Source organism: Asterias rubens, chromosome 16 (genome assembly GCF_902459465.1).
Source record: "Asterias rubens chromosome 16, eAstRub1.3, whole genome shotgun sequence".
Classification (NCBI taxonomy): domain Eukaryota; kingdom Metazoa; phylum Echinodermata; class Asteroidea; order Forcipulatida; family Asteriidae; genus Asterias; species Asterias rubens.
Window position 1 is genome coordinate 2,877,573 of NC_047077.1, and position 15,728 is coordinate 2,893,300.

The window sequence follows — 15,728 nt, forward strand, 5'->3', positions numbered from 1 at the left end:
GCAAGACAGAAATTATTTAACATTAGTTTTTAATTTATACAAATTTAACTGCCAAATATGTATGTTTACAGCAATCTCCCCGACCATATGGTGCACAAGTGACGCAACAGCTATAACAATTCAGGGATATCAACATACACAAGCGGATTGGCCAGAAAAACATTGTGTAATCCACTGGTCACACTTCATTCATAATACACCATGAATGAGTCCTACAAAAATCAAAGTTTTAGAGCACCTATGAATTTTTTGTAGGCCTTTTTTTTCTTGTGTAGTAAAGTGGTTTATGATTGACAGTAAGAACATGTTGACAAGTTTTTTACCCTCGAAAATATGTGCGCCATTTAAAAAAAAATCAGCCAAAAATTCCAATCCATAATTTGGAAATTTGAGTGTGCCATGGATTACTGAATGCATGAATGATTCAATTAGCACATCAATTGATATGTAATACCAGAACCCTGTTTTCTAAGGGTAGGTAGTATTTTGTGCAATATTTTCTCTGAAAATGGGTAAGAAGCAATGCTTTAATCATAGAAGCACTGTCGAGCAGTTCACGTTCAAACCAGAAAAGATGTTATCTATTTTGATGTGTCATTGCTTGCAGTTAACATTTATAAGTTTAAGTTTATATATTTTTATATATTTAAGTTTCTCAGGCATTTACAAGCAAACTTTGGAGAAAAAAAAGTTAATATACTAGGCACTTGTTTTGTTTTTATACCTGGGGGAAAATAATTTGTTGGGAGGTATACTCTTTCATACACCAATAAGTCACAATGCAAATAGCTACTTGTACTAGAGGTTATTTATGTTTCATTCAGAATTTCAATTAAATTCTGAAATCATCAAGCTCAGCATCTAATCACAGTTAGTATACTTTGGCATTGAGTACATGTCTCACATCAAAAATATGCCTGTCTAGAACGGTTCGATGCCATTTTGTAATAATCATACTATGTTGCATAATTGCTAGTCATTCGATAAGTCTGTAGTGCACCCAACTGTGAAATCTGGGCAAAGTGCAAGAAAGCCTAACATGACAAAATGCTAACTATTCATTTACAGTTGTGCATTAATTGTTAGTAACATTCAGCACAATAAAACTCAACTAATCAAAGAAAACATGCAGTTTCATAATGCCCTATGGCCAAGGCTCTAGTAATTTGCACACAATTATGAAATAACAGAGAACAGCTTAAACTGTGGTGAAATTTGCACATTATGAAAAAGTGGAGGATTTTTTTTGGCTTGTTTTTTAACTGAAGAATTTAACCTCATGTTTTCACTTTTGTATTACCATTGTTTCCTGTAAATTTCATACATTTGTATTTCCTTGTTAAAAGAACAGAGTTAAGAAATCCTTACAAACAAATAAGCTATACCTAAACATTAACTGACTGCCCCTACTTTTATTTGCATATCTACCTCAAAGATAAACCTTGTGAAATACAGTTATTTATTCTTCGTTGTATAAATTTAGAGTAGACAAAGGAATAATTTCTAAATTCTATTTCACTTTGGGCCTCGCAAAACATGCATGACATGATCTAGTCACTGCAACTTTTGTGTAAAAATTACCACATGGTTTTGGATTGAACAAAGAAAAAGTGATTAGCAAACTGCAACATCCAACAAATCATTGCTTTTGAGTCCAAAGCAATGATTTGTCTACAAGTACATTTTAAAAATACAAACTTAACCATCTACATCAAAAAACTTTTTCACCTGTAAGTTTTTCAATTTAATTGTTCTCGTGTGCCAACCAGTTTAAGACTGTTGCCCAGGAATTCATCATCAACTTTTCTACGTACTACATCGAATCAAAGGAAGGAAAAGTTTCCATATGGCGCCACCACTTTTTCATTCAATATGAAGTAATATAGTATCTAATTTATCTCAATGAGATATCACTTTTTGTAAAAATGAGTGAAAAAGTGGTGGCGCCATACGGAAAGTTATCCCAAAGGAAGCCGATATCAACAACCCCAAATTATTACAAATCATTATTACATTTTTCCCATCCTTGCAATGGATTATTAATTTCAATTGTTTTGTTCTAATTTCTCAACATAGTTAGCCTAACATTCATTCAGACTAAAACCATCTCTCACTCAATCAATTGGCAATATCTATGGCATGCAACATGTTTGATGTTCGAGAAACAAAAATATTTTAACTTTTTTTTACTGTTTCAAGTTGGTCAACATTGAGCAGTTGAGATTATTTAAGTAGACGCCAAAATTACCAGACAGCCATTTAATCTAGCGACTGTCTAGCTGTCTACGTAATATCCGCGCTAAGGGTTCAAGTTACAATGATGAGTGGGCTTTGGCCACAAGGACATGTTTGCAAGACAAGTTTGCACCTTCGACAAATAACAAAATGGCCTAAAATTACTAATGTAACAACAATCAAAAACCAAATTCCAACAACATAACTTATTAGTTGGACATGTAATACAAACCAGTTCACTAGAATTATAAAATTAATAATGGTTAGGTTAAAATAAAATATTTAATTTGACAAAGACGTCACAAGAATGTCACATGTAAATGAGCCAAAGCCCAAATACCGGTGAAACATATTTCACTAAATTTATCATTTTTTCAAATTACAGAAAAAAAATACGCAAACCCATGTTTTCTATGTCCTTCAACGTATCTGCCGATAACATCTACGTTACATGATGGATGATAAAAACCTGAAATTTAAAGGGATAAAAAAACGTACTGACCACCAATAATGAAACGCTTACATACCTGATCCGCCACGTATGAAAAGGACCGAAGCAAAGGCAATCATGTGGCATTTATACTGACAGGGAGGGGTTGCATGTATTGACGTCATACTCGCAATTGACGACCCCCTGAAACATTGCGCAATGGTCTTGCAGTGTGGGGCAATGATACAACCTCGTTTGCAAAAACATCAACATTTTCTGCTATGATTCCCAAAATCAAACACAAATTTCTCAAAAGTGAACAATAATGTACGTGTACAATATTTATGAACCATTATTCCCTGATAACATCAAATTTCAAGACGAACAATTAAAAACAAACGGAAAATTTGCATTTTTATAAAAAGATCCTAGGCAGTGAGTCCGTCCCCACAACAACAGCAAGCCAGGGGACGAGAGTGATAAAGCGCAGCCCGGCGGCAGCCAGTGGCCCTTTCGAAACAACGGCATTGTGGGCTTAGGCTCCGCCTTAAGCGTATACTTCGGTACGGGACTTCAACCATGCAGAACGGGCGTGAGCCCAACCCCAAACCGTGGTTTAGCAAAGGGCCGTGGCTTGCGGCCTTATCTGGCGTCACACCGGAAGACTTTACTCCCCGCAACAATCGGTATCCCTGCATGCGTGTCAGACACGATGATTGTTATACAATGAAATGATGATGTGACCATTGTTTGAAGGAGGGGGAATCCCATGCCCTGGCTAATGGGGGAGGGGAAGGGGGGGGGATGGGGGGGTACTCATAACGCCCAAACAGACCCGTGTGGCATGGCACACACGCTTCTTTTCTTACACCCACTTCGGTGATGAATGTTTCCGCGATGAACCATCATTGTGACGAACCATGACTAACGTTTCTTCAAACCCCACCACCAAAGTTCTGGTTATTTCCCAGAATAACCCCCAAGTTCGCTAGAATCATGGATCATAGGAGGAATTAAATCCAGAGCTATCAAGCACGGGCAATGACCAAGGAACTTTGTAGGCTCTGTTTTCCGAGTCCTACATAAATTGTTCAATTATCTTGAAATAAAGCGGTCTAGTTTTGTCCTTCCTACAGAAAAAAATTAATTACCTTGTTCATTCCAAACAAAGTTAATTTAAAAACATTTCTTGGAAAAATAAGGCAAAACGTCAGTTAACCATCCACTATTTAGGTGTGTAACCTTCAATGAGGTTTTATTAAGACTTTAGAGTAAGTAGAGATCTATCATTAAAAATAACAAGATTTTATTTGAAAAACGAACGCAAACGTAAACAGATCAGTTTAATATAGTTAACATTCTAAAACAAAAAGGTGGACATTTACCAGAAGAAGTACAAAATGGCAAATTTAAAAATTATTCCGTTTTTCATTAATATTATTTTATTTTCAGAATGCGAGTAGTGAGGTTATACTCAGGGAAGATTTACAGGGGCGGCAAGGCCTTTGGTTTCAATCACATCAATGTGATGAGGAATAAATACTTTTCGGTGATTATGATTGAACACGTTTCCTTGGATCGGTCAAGATGGTCTTTGAAAAGCGTTTGTAACCGTTTGTTATAAAATGCATATAATTAGAAAGATAATTTAAAAGTAGAATATAACTATCCACACAAGTATCACTCGAAATTGCGTGGTTTTCCTCTCACCTCGTCGACAAAGTCGGCCATTTATGGAAGTGAAAAATTTGACTTCCATCAACGGCCGCCCGTGTTAGTTCGCAAAGTAAAAGGAAAAACACGCAATTTCGAGGCAAATATGTGTCATGGATCATTGTATTCTACTTTTAAAACATCTTTCCAACCATATGTATTTTACAACAAACGGTTACAAACGCTTTCTATAGACCAACTCGTCCGATCCAAGGCAACGTGTTCCTTTAATGTGATGAGGAATACAATACTTTTCGTCATGCGATGATTATGATTAAAGTATAGAGCAAGGAACAGACATAATACCACTAATATAAAACCAAAAGTTTGGGGAATCTAAAAACATCAACACCCGTCCTTTACATCCCTTTTGTGTTATCCTCGACAATTCCTCAGATTCAAATGTCTTTTCCCTTGTATTTTATCTGTTTTTGTCCAATAAAAAATTGTTGTTTTTTATAGAATTCTGTGGAGATTGTCTAATAAACAAACAAACAAACGCTACAGCGCCCTCTCGTGGTTATTAACCATCCCCAAGAAAACACAATTATTTTGTTCTTTGGTTTTTGACAATATTCATCTGATAAGCCACTTATTATGCAACTGAAAGCGCACACATTAATTATTGTGCAACAAGGGTGTTTTTTCGTTCATTATTCTCTTGCAACTTTGATGACCAATTGAGACCAAATTTTCACAGGTTTGTTATTTTATGAAACTGGTCTTTGACAGTCCACCAAAGGTGTCCAGTGCCTTAAAGGGAGTTGCACATTTTTTTTTATTTAAAATAGCAAATTACAAAACACTAAATTTTTTTATCCCAAAGATCATGTGGGCTGACTTAAGCTAAAGGTGATTGATAATGTTCACCTTTTGATAAAGTTTCAAGTTTTGTGTGTTTTTTCCTGCTTTTTACATTTTTTATACACCAAACTTTACTTTTTATTTCTGTAGTGTCCGGTTTTACCCACGCATTTGGGCCACGATGGGATGCATCTAAAGTGTAATAGTAAATATCGTTGTGGAGAAGGAATTCAGTCTCGTTGAGGCAAGATATGACAACAAATGACCATGACAAGAACTGTACCGGTAAGTTAAACCTATGTATCACGTGTGATAAGTAGGTTTGTGAAAAGAATTTAACAAAATTATTAAAACAGTTTTGGGTAAAACAAAAACTCTAAAAACCCCAAAATTAAATGAATTGTTACCCAATCAGTTCTCAATGTGGTTTATACCATGATATCAACATAATATTTCAACAGTAGCTTTGGGCAAATTTGAATACAAATGCTTTAAAGACACTGGACATTATTGGTAATTGTCAAAGACCAGTCTTCTCACTTTATCTCATCATAACAAACCTGTGGACATTTGAGCTCAATTGGTCGTCGAAGTTGTGAGATAAGAATGAAAGAAAAAACACCCTTGTCACAAGAAGTTGTGTGCTTTCAGATGCTTGATTTTGAGACCTCAAATTCTAAATCTGAGGTCTCGAAATCAAATTCGTGGAAAATCACTTCCTTCTCAAAAACTACTTCACTTCAGAGAGAGCAGTTTCTCAAAATGTTTTATACTATCAACCTCTCCCCGATCCCCATTACTCGCTAGTACGGTTTTATGCTAATAATTTTTTTGAGTAATTACCAGTAGTGTCCACTGCCTTTAAATTAAAGGTATTTTACAGAATTGGTCAGAATCCATACATCATTGTTTAGTTTTAGTCTGAAAGCTTACTGATTATGAAGAAAATCATATCTGAAAACCTAAAATAAACTCAACAGCTGATTTCAGATGTTGGAACCAAAATAAAAATCTGAATCTTGTCCACAACTTTCTCCTGCCCCACACAACGGATTAAGCCCAAATTTTCACAGGTTTGTTATTTCATGTACATGAATGATCACATAAAACATGAACACTTTCTGCTAACTAAAGTCATTCTATGCTTAATATGGGAAACTTAAAATGCGCCATGTCTATCACAGGTGACAATCCTGGCACTCCTGGCTTAGCAAATTAGCTTAGTACCTCAGCTTAGCACCTAAATGATCACATGAACCATAGTTGTCTGAATATTGTCTTGTCGTGATCTTGGAGCACCGACTTGAAGTGTGATATAGTATATACTTTTGATCAAAACATTTTCTGCTAAGTAAAGTCACTTTATGCTTAGCATATTAACCTAGGACCTTAGCTTTGCATCTCAATGACTCTTTAAACCACAGTTGTCTGAATATTGTCTCGTCATGATCTTTAAGCATGATATAATATTAGTACTTTTGATTGTAACCTTTTTTGCTAAGTAAATTAAATCTGTGCTGAGCAGATTAGCTTAGCACCTCAGCTTGGCACCTCAATAAACACTTAAACCACTGTTGTCCAATTATTGTCTTGTCATGATATTGGAGCATCGATTTGATGTCTGATTTAGTATTAGTACTTGTGGTTGTAACCTTTTCTGCTAAGTAAATTCCCTCTATGCTTAGCAGATTAGCTGAGCACCTCAACTCAGCACTTCATCAATCACTTGATCAATAGTTGTCCGAATATTGTATCTTCATGATGTTAGAGCAAAATCGTTAAGAGTGATAATTTTTATGTACTTTTGAAAGTAACCTTTTCTGCTAAGTAAAGTCACTCTATGCTTAGCAGATTAGCCTGGCTAGCACCTCAGCCTAGCAACTCAATAATCACTTGAACCATAGTTGTTTGAATATTGTCTCGTCATGATCTTGGAGCATCGATTTGTGATACAGTATTAGTGCTTTTGATCAGACCCTTTTTTGCTAAGTAAAGTCTCTCTATGGTTAGCACCTCAGCTTAGCACCTCAATGATCACTTGAACTACAGTTAATTACATATTGTCTCGTCATGATCTTGGAGCATCGATTTGAAGTGTTTCAGACATTGGTGCATCACTAACGTCATTAGTGTCTTTTTGTCCGTCCTCGAGGGGCGTATTTGCCATCCAACTCAAGTATGTATTCCAGAATACAGCCACTAGATTTACTGCTAGGACTCTGGGTGAAAAAATGGTGAAAAGAGAAGAAAGAAATCAGTGAAATACAGAATCTATATAGGCAACAGCATTTAAGGAAATCTAAAAATTATTTTTTGTTCACAGAGTATACAATGACAATAATCGGTGGAAGAGTGAAACCAGATAATATTATTTATCCCCAACGTAAATTTAACATTTTTATAAAACTACCTGTGTTGTTTTTATAAATACACTTATCTATATCAAATAATCAATTTATATGTTTTTATAAACACAACTTTCTAAAGGTGCGTTTGCAGCAAAAGCAAATATAATCCAATGTATTGTGCAACACACAGTTACAACTGTGCAATTTGCAGCATTATTAAAGCTCCAGGATTTTAAACAATAAATACAAAGTTTTATGATATTATATCTACAACTGTAATTGGATTAAAACAAACAGTGGGTTCAAATTACCAAACGTTTACAATATCTGTAAAGGAACACTCTGCCTTGGATCGGTCGAGTTGGTCTTTGTTATAAAATGCCAAAACAATTATGGGTAGAAAGATGCTGTAAAAGTAGAATACAATGATCCACACAAACATGCCTCGAAATTGCGTAGGTTTTCCTTTTACCTCGTCAACTAACACGGTCGGCCATTTATGTATGGGAGTCAAATTGTTTACTCCCATAAATTGCTGACGTGTTAGTTTGCAAAGTAAAAAGAAAACCACGCAATTTCGAGGCAAACTTGTGTGGATTATTGCATTCTACTTTTAGAGCATCTTTCTACCCATATGCATTCTATAACAAACGGTTACAAACGCTTTTTTTATATACCAACTCGTCCGATCCAAGGCAAGGTGTTCCTTTAAGTTTCAAAGCAAGTTCCCCAAAAAGTGCCACTTGAAGCAAAGGCAAAATTTCTACAAAATTTAAATGCAATTTGTAATAATCTGAAAATGACATCTTAAAGTCACCTGGAAATAGAATTTTTTTTCTTTCAAACATAAGAGTATATGCTTACGAACAATAAAACAATTTTTTTAGTAACTGTTTGTCACGATTTATATGTTTAAAAAATATATAAAGTTGTTTGGGGGGCTGACTCCGCCTACCCCTTTTGTGACGTCAATCGAGGCAGACTTTGCCTGCAATGTGTATAGTAAACACACGTGCAAAGTACATGTACGTCCAAGTCGTGAGTTGGTACATTTCAAAAAGTGTTTTTCTGCATTCAGCAGCAATACACCTGGTCGGCATAGCCGGGAAAAACATTTTTTTTTTTTTGTAAACGTACAAACTCACGACTTGGTCCGTACATGTACTTTGCAATTGTGTTTACTCTACGCATTACAGGCAAAGTCTGCCTCGATTGACGTCAGGAACAGCGCCCTCTCGGGTCGGGGTCTACTCTTAAATTTGTAAATAACATAAGAACTGATTGTTTAAAACCTTAGTTAACTGTTCACATTCCACTCATCAAAACACATATATTATGGACAAAAGCTTTATTTTGAAAAAATACCTCTTCCAGGTGACTTTAAAGTAACTTACCTGTGTTGTAGTGGGACAAAGTAGAAGTTGACAAGTTGCACAGCAGGCCAGACCTGTAAAGAATTGTTCAATGTTTAAAGCCGTGTTCCAACTGGACTTTTTCTTCCGCTGCCATGCGGAAAGTTATCGTGACTGGCTCTGGTGTAATTCTACTGTCTGTTCCCACCTGGTCTTCTTATATTCAGCGACATTTGCATAGCGTTTTACAGCGTAGTCGCGGTAGGTTTCCAGTGCAGAATTGTTCCTATCGGACTTTTTATCGGCCCTTTTAAGCAAACCTTGGCTGCGCGGAGGTCTTCCGCGACCTCCTTCAGCCTGTTTGTTTTTACACACAAGTGCTGATCCAGCAAACAACTTAAATTCTTCATAAACAATTGATTGTTTCATTCTATATTGTGTATCATGGATATGAGACAAAGAAGACGTTTGAATGGGCATGTCTTTTAGGAAAGGCTTTGGTGATAAATATAAATAAAAAAATTAAAACTAAATTTGAGAGTGTTGGCTCTGTAAAGAGCTGGCGCGAGGAAAATAATAATAATATTTAGTTTTAGCTTTTTCACACCCTTAGGGCGTCCCAAAGCGCTTCACATTATTACCAGGCCTTAAAGACACTGGACACTATTGGTAATTGTCAAAGACTAGTCTTCACAGCTGGTGTATCTCAACATATGCATAAAATAACAAACCTGTGAAAATTTGAGCTCATTCGGTCGTCGAAGTTGCAAGATATTAATGAAAGAAAAAACACCCTTGTCACACAAAGTTGTGTGCTTTCAGATGCTTGATTTCGAGACCTCAACTTCTAAATCTGAGGTCTCGAAATCAAATTCGTGGAAAATTGCTTCTTAGTTATCAAGAAAGGTTTTATGCTAATAATTATTTGGAGTAATTACCAATAGTGTCCACTGCCTTTTAATCATTCCGTAAACCAGCTCCCTGGGGAGTATACAGCCTGCGCAACAACGATGCGCTATTCGGCTAAACCAATCACAAGAACCACCTCTGCCCTCACTGGTACCCATTTTACCCCTGGGTGGAGAGAAGCAATTATAGTTAAGTGTCTTGCTCAGGGACACAAGTGTCACAACCGGGATTCGAACCCACACTCTGCTGAACAGAATCATCAGAGCTTGAATTCTGTGCTCTTATCTGCTCAGCCAAGACACCCTACAAGAGACCACACACCATGTCCCAATTTCATGGCTCTGCTTACCATTCTTCGCATACAGGGCAAGTGCCAAGTTTCTGCACTATCTTTGAAGGGAAGAATGCTTAGTAATGCGGACTACACATTTGCACAAGCAAAAATTCCCTGCTAACCTGTGAAATAAGCTTGACGTAAGCATGGAATTCCCTGCTTCCATAAGCGCTGATTCTTTGCTTACGGTAGCAGACCCATGCAATGGATCAAGCTCTTTTCAGGACCAACAATCCTTCCGAACGAGATTTCTACATGGTTGACCCGGAAGTTTACTAGTAGTAGTTGCTTCTTATTCTCCACACCATGCAAATCTTCAAACATCACTAATAAAATTGTGCTTACCTTGTAGTTGGTGAGTAAAGTCGTCTTAAAATCCTGTAACAAAACAGAAAAATCAAGAAGATTCACCATATTATACAAAGATTTACGCATATCGCCCCTGTTTTCATGAAGAGCCTTAGTTGTCCAGAAACATAATTGAGCTATACATTTCACAGGAATATTGCTTAAAGGCAGTGGACACTATTGGTAATCACTCAAAATAATTATTATCATAAAACCTTTCTTGATGACGAGTAAGGGGGAGAGGTTGATGGTATAAAACATTGTGAGAAACGGCTACCTCTGAAGTGCCATAGTTTTTCGAGAAAGAAGCAATTTTCCACGAATTTGATTTGAACACCTCAGATTTAGAACTTGAGGTCTCGAAATCAACCATCTAAACGCACACAACGTCATGTGACAAGGGTGTTTTTTCTTTCATTATTATCTCGCAACTTCGACGACCAATTGAGCTAAAATTTTCACAGGTTTGTTATTTTATGCTTATGTTGAGATACACCAACTGTGAAGGCTAGTCTTTGACAATTACCAAAAGTGTCCACTGCCTTTAACTTACAACTGCAAGTCTACAAGACCCAAGCACTGACTTGCAAATAGGACCCAAGCTACTGCTTGCAGTTTAGGACCCAATGATTTGGGTTTGAAATAAGATATATCAATTAGAGAGGAACTTTGAACCGATACTACACAACCGTGCCGGTGCTCTGCAAACTGATGTAATGTCAGCCCCCTCCCAATTTCTGTTTTTGGTAAAGTTACACACAAATGTATGCAAGTTTTTGAGTCCAACGCAACAAAAACTGTTGGCGTGGAGCGATACCAACGCATGTGATGCAATGACTTACAAATAGTTCTGCACTTACTTATACATGAGGGAATAAGACAGACATGGACTCAGACTCAGTGTGGAGGACTTGGACTCAAGACTGCGGCAACAGGGCAGAACCAACAGGGGCACAAACTCGGTGGGGCGGACTCAGACTTGGACCTAGACTTAAACACGGAGGCCGACAACAGGGATTCAAACTCTTTGGGAAAGACTTGACTCTGACTTTGGCAACAGGGACACGAACTCAGTGGGGCGGACTCAGACTTAGACCTAGACTTAAACACGGAGGCCGACAACAGGGACTCAAACTCTTTGGGAAGGATTTGGACTCAGACTTTGGCAACAGGGATTCGAACTCGGTGGGGTGGACTCAGACTTAGACCTAGACTTAAACACGGAGGCCGACAACAGGGATTCAAACTCTTTGGGAAGGACTTGACTCTGACTTTGGCAACAGGGACACGAACTCAGTGGGGCGGAGTCAGACTTAGACCTAGACTTAAACACGGAGGCCGACAACAGGGACTCAAACTCTTTGGGAAGGATTTGGACTCAGACTTTGGCAACAGGGACACAAACTCGGTGGGGCAGACTCAGACTTTGACCTAGACTTAAACACGGAGGCAGACAACAGGGACTCAAACTCTTTGGGAAAGACTTGACTCTGACTATGGCAACAGGGACTCCGTCAGGAGGACTCGGACAACAGGGACTCGGTTGGGAGGACTAGGACTTGAATAACAGGGATACTCGGTAGGGAAGACTAGGAGTCGAAGATAGACAACTGGAACTTGGACGTGGTGGGGAGGATTCAGACTCGGACAACAGGATAATGAACAGAGTGGGGAGGTCTGGGACCAACATATGGACAACAGGGACACAGACTTGGTGGTTCGGACTTGGCAACAGGGACACAGAATCAGTGGGAGAACTTGGACAAAGACTTGGACAACAGGGACGGGGACCTGGTGGAAAAGGACTCGGACTCGGACTCTGACAGGGTTATGAACTCGATGGACAGGATTCTGGCTAAGACTCAGACAACAGGGACACTGACTCGGTGGGTCGACTATGGACTTTGACAACAGGAACATGGACTTGGTGGGGAGGACCCAAACTCGGATATTAGGGACTCACACTCGGTGGGAAAGACTCACACTCGGAATCGGACAACAAGGAATGGAACTACACAAATTGAGTCAATGCTTTAAAAAACTGCCAGTACCTTTTTTAGTTTGTCTCGCACATTTTGTATTGATAGTCCACTTGTCAAGCCAATGTACGAGAAGAATGTAGTGATGAACAACGGAGCCATCACAGACTAAGGAGAAAACAGAAGAAACAGATACTTGTGAAAACAGTTTGGGTGCACATGGTTAAAATAGTACATGAGTCAATTACTTAATTTCATATTCAATTTTATCATGTTGGGCAGAGGGAATTATTCTTTGGTCTGTCATTGACACTTAAGCTGTTGGATGTGAGAAAAAGAAATGTTTACAAAATTCACTCTACCTGATCAATGGCGACCATTTTAAGGACTTTGATAGTGCCTGCTCCTTTAACCAGTCGGTCTAACGTTGAAAACCACGTAAAGAGGAGTGGTCCCTAAATTGAAAAAAAAAAAAGCATTCACATAAATCAAAGAGCAGATCTACCAATCACTGCGTCAGTTGCAGACTTCACGGAAGTGTCGTGGCTGAGCGGTTAAGAGCACCGAATACAACTGGGTTCGAATCCTCAGCTGTGTAACACTTGTGTCCTTAAGGAAGCCACTTGACCATTGCTTCGTCCTTCGGATGGGACGTAAAGCCGTCGGTCCCATGTGTTAAGTAACGCATGTAAAAGAACCCAGTGCATGCACTTATCGAAAAGAGAAGGGGTTCGCCCCGGTGTTCCTGGCTGTGGCTGCTGTATGTGCCGTAACACTGTGTAAACCTTTACATGGTGTGCTATGGACAAGGTCTCATAATTTCAAAATCTTCGTCCCACTCACCTTGCAGTAAAAATAATTGGCGCTTTGTATCCTTTGGAAAAGGTGCGTTATAAATACGTTTATTATTGTATTGTTATTATTATTATTATTATTATTATGGTCGCAGGTTACAACAAACCCAAGGAAAACATTTGGGGTCCCATCAGCTGACCGAAGAGTACACAGCATAGAGCTATATTTATACATTGACTAGAGCGCTAACACCCCGTTATACACGCATTAATGTTTTGAAGCCGTGTGGGCGCATCCATGTTTATGTACGAACCAATACAAAAGCTTGAAATTTTGTACGGCAATTGTACGGCTATTTGCATGATAGTGCGTTTGTTCTTTTCTATGTATGTGTCATCGAACCAAAAAATGCAGCAAATGTGAACGCACAATCTGCTGATGAGCGTACAAAACTGCGAGCGTCATGTGCGTCATGTTTAAAAGGCGTGTATACTTTTTTAGTACGTCAATCAACGGTTTACGTTGCGCTGACAGACGCGAATGGAGTGAATTAAGGCCCAGTGACCAGGGGTAATAATGTGAAGCGCTTTGAGACGCCCTCCGGGTGTGAAAAGTGCTATATAAAAACTGGTTATTATTATTATTATACTGCATTGACAATGTTAACACTTTGCAAACAGGACAAACAAAGGGGCCTTTGCCTCTGTTGCCCCTGGTCTTGGCGTTGGTATCAAAAGTCTCTGATATCAAGTGCCTTTTTTAAAATGAAAATGTTCTTGCCCCTAGCCCCTCTCAAATCCCAGGCCTGCAAACACACAAAATAAAACTAGATATGAAGAAGCCCTTACCCCAATGATGAGACCAAAGGAAGCCTGTCTCACTGTCCTGATTGCATTATGATTCTTCAATCCGGCTTTCTCAACCACCTGTTGTGAGACGATGTCACCAACACCCATAAGAACACCTGTAAATTAGAGATTATTATTATTATTAAGTTTCAGGCCTTGAGTTTGGTTCTTAAAGACACTGGACACTATTGGTAATCACTGTTAGCGTAAAAACTTACAACTACATGCTAACGATCAATGGAGAGCTGTTGATTTTTTTCACAGAACTCAGGAAAGTATTGAGATTGAGTATACAGTGCTAACACACATTAGTGCAAGGGTAAAACCAAGATTAATAGGCATCACATAATCATTTAGAATATCTTAGTTGTTTTCACTTACACGTATTCATCATCTGTGCTTTCAGTGGATGTGCCTGAAGAAACCTTGTATATGTCTGCCATAATCTCAACATCTTGATTCCTCTTTAAAGTACCTGTCATAAATAAAAAGTATAAACAAACCATTTCTTAGAATTATATACAATTTACATCTACATCAACATCTATGATATATTCAAAGCCTTTTCAGCATCTAGACAAGGTGAGATGACAATGAAGAAATTTCAATTTTAGAAGTGGGAGGAATACCCCCCGAGAATTCTACCAGGGAAAACTAGGAAACCCACGAAGTCAAGATGGACTGAAAAACCCAATCCACAGTGCCCCCGGTAGGATTCGAACTGAGATCCCACAGTCCCAGTGGTGAGTCGAAGGCGAGGCAATGCGCCAACCTGACTTCCCTCCTTTTATACTTTTATGTAGTAAGAAAAAGAAGAGTTTGCTCATTTTTTACTAAGCAACAGGTTAGTTGCGACAATGTAACCCTCCTCCCAACGGCCGCCAGGAGGAGGGTTACATACGTTATCGCAACTAGGAACAGGTAAGCAGGACAAGTTAGCTTTCGTTACTTATTAGAATACGCCCCCCCCCCCCCTTCAACAGGCCAAGCAAAGGGATCTCATCATTGAATTTTGAGGTAAATTAGGCAATTTATTTCATATCGAATGAAAAAGTGGTGACGCCAGACAGAAACTTTTCCACAAGGTTCCCGTGTATTTTTGTTATTACTTATCATTTAATGACTCGCAATCACAAGGTTGTGTGTGGGTTCGAATCCCCCAGCTTACCACTGATTTCACATGACATTATTGACAATGACTGAATAAATATATGGAAAAGTTTCCGTATGGCGCCACCACTTTTTCATTCGATATGAAATAATATAGTATCTAATTTACCTCAATGAGATATCCCTTTTTGTAAAAATGAGTGAAAAAGTGGTGGCGCCATACGGAAAGTTATCCAAATATATTGTCGTCTAGACTGAATCACAATTTCTTGATTTGAGTAATCCATGATCATTCAATTCATAGACGTTAAACCAATGTTTGCGAGAGAGATTGGTTCTTGCCAGCTTGGTGTTAATATGCCTTGTGTGAGTTTGCCGAGTTCCCGTGATGGGAAGATCATTCAAACAAACGGACAATAACAAACAACTCACACTCGATCAAAAAGTCGCACCTACCTTCTATTTTTCACCTTTTTTACCAAAACAACCAATCACACGTGAAATATATAGCGCCCTCAAGCGT

General features: G+C 38.3%; 1 protein-coding gene across 2 annotated transcripts; it reads right to left on the reverse strand.

Moving 5' to 3' along the window:
- Positions 1 to 5,978: 5,978 nt before the first annotated feature.
- Positions 5,979 to 15,720, reverse strand: LOC117300804 (protein Mpv17-like). Of its 2 annotated transcripts, none has more exons than XM_033784620.1 (8): positions 15,662 to 15,720; positions 14,477 to 14,570; positions 14,096 to 14,211; positions 12,815 to 12,907; positions 12,525 to 12,620; positions 10,471 to 10,503; positions 8,925 to 8,977; positions 5,979 to 7,401 (listed from the first exon to the last, which is right to left on the reverse strand). In XM_033784620.1, exons 2-8 carry the CDS (start codon positions 14,547 to 14,549, stop codon positions 7,251 to 7,253), a joined length of 615 nt encoding a protein of 204 aa, XP_033640511.1. In that variant the 5' UTR covers positions 14,550 to 14,570; positions 15,662 to 15,720; the 3' UTR covers positions 5,979 to 7,250. The 2 variants fall into 2 exon arrangements, with proteins under 2 accessions (XP_033640511.1, XP_033640512.1); XM_033784621.1 differs by lacking the exon at positions 15,662 to 15,720 and adding an exon at positions 15,638 to 15,655.
- Positions 15,721 to 15,728: the final 8 nt, after the last annotated feature.

Bases quoted from the DNA above. Each gene is read 5' to 3' on its own strand.
- LOC117300804 (XM_033784620.1), bottom strand. From the start codon at position 14,549: ATGTTGAGATTATGGCAGACATATACAAGGTTTCTTCAGGCACATCCA. The intron at 14,212-14,476 runs GTAAGTGAAAAC...TCTAATTTACAG, and splicing joins AGCACAGATGATGAATACGT to GTGTTCTTATGGGTGTTGGT. The intron at 12,621-12,814 runs GTAGAGTGAATT...TTTTCTCCTTAG, and splicing joins AAATGGTCGCCATTGATCAG to TCTGTGATGGCTCCGTTGTT.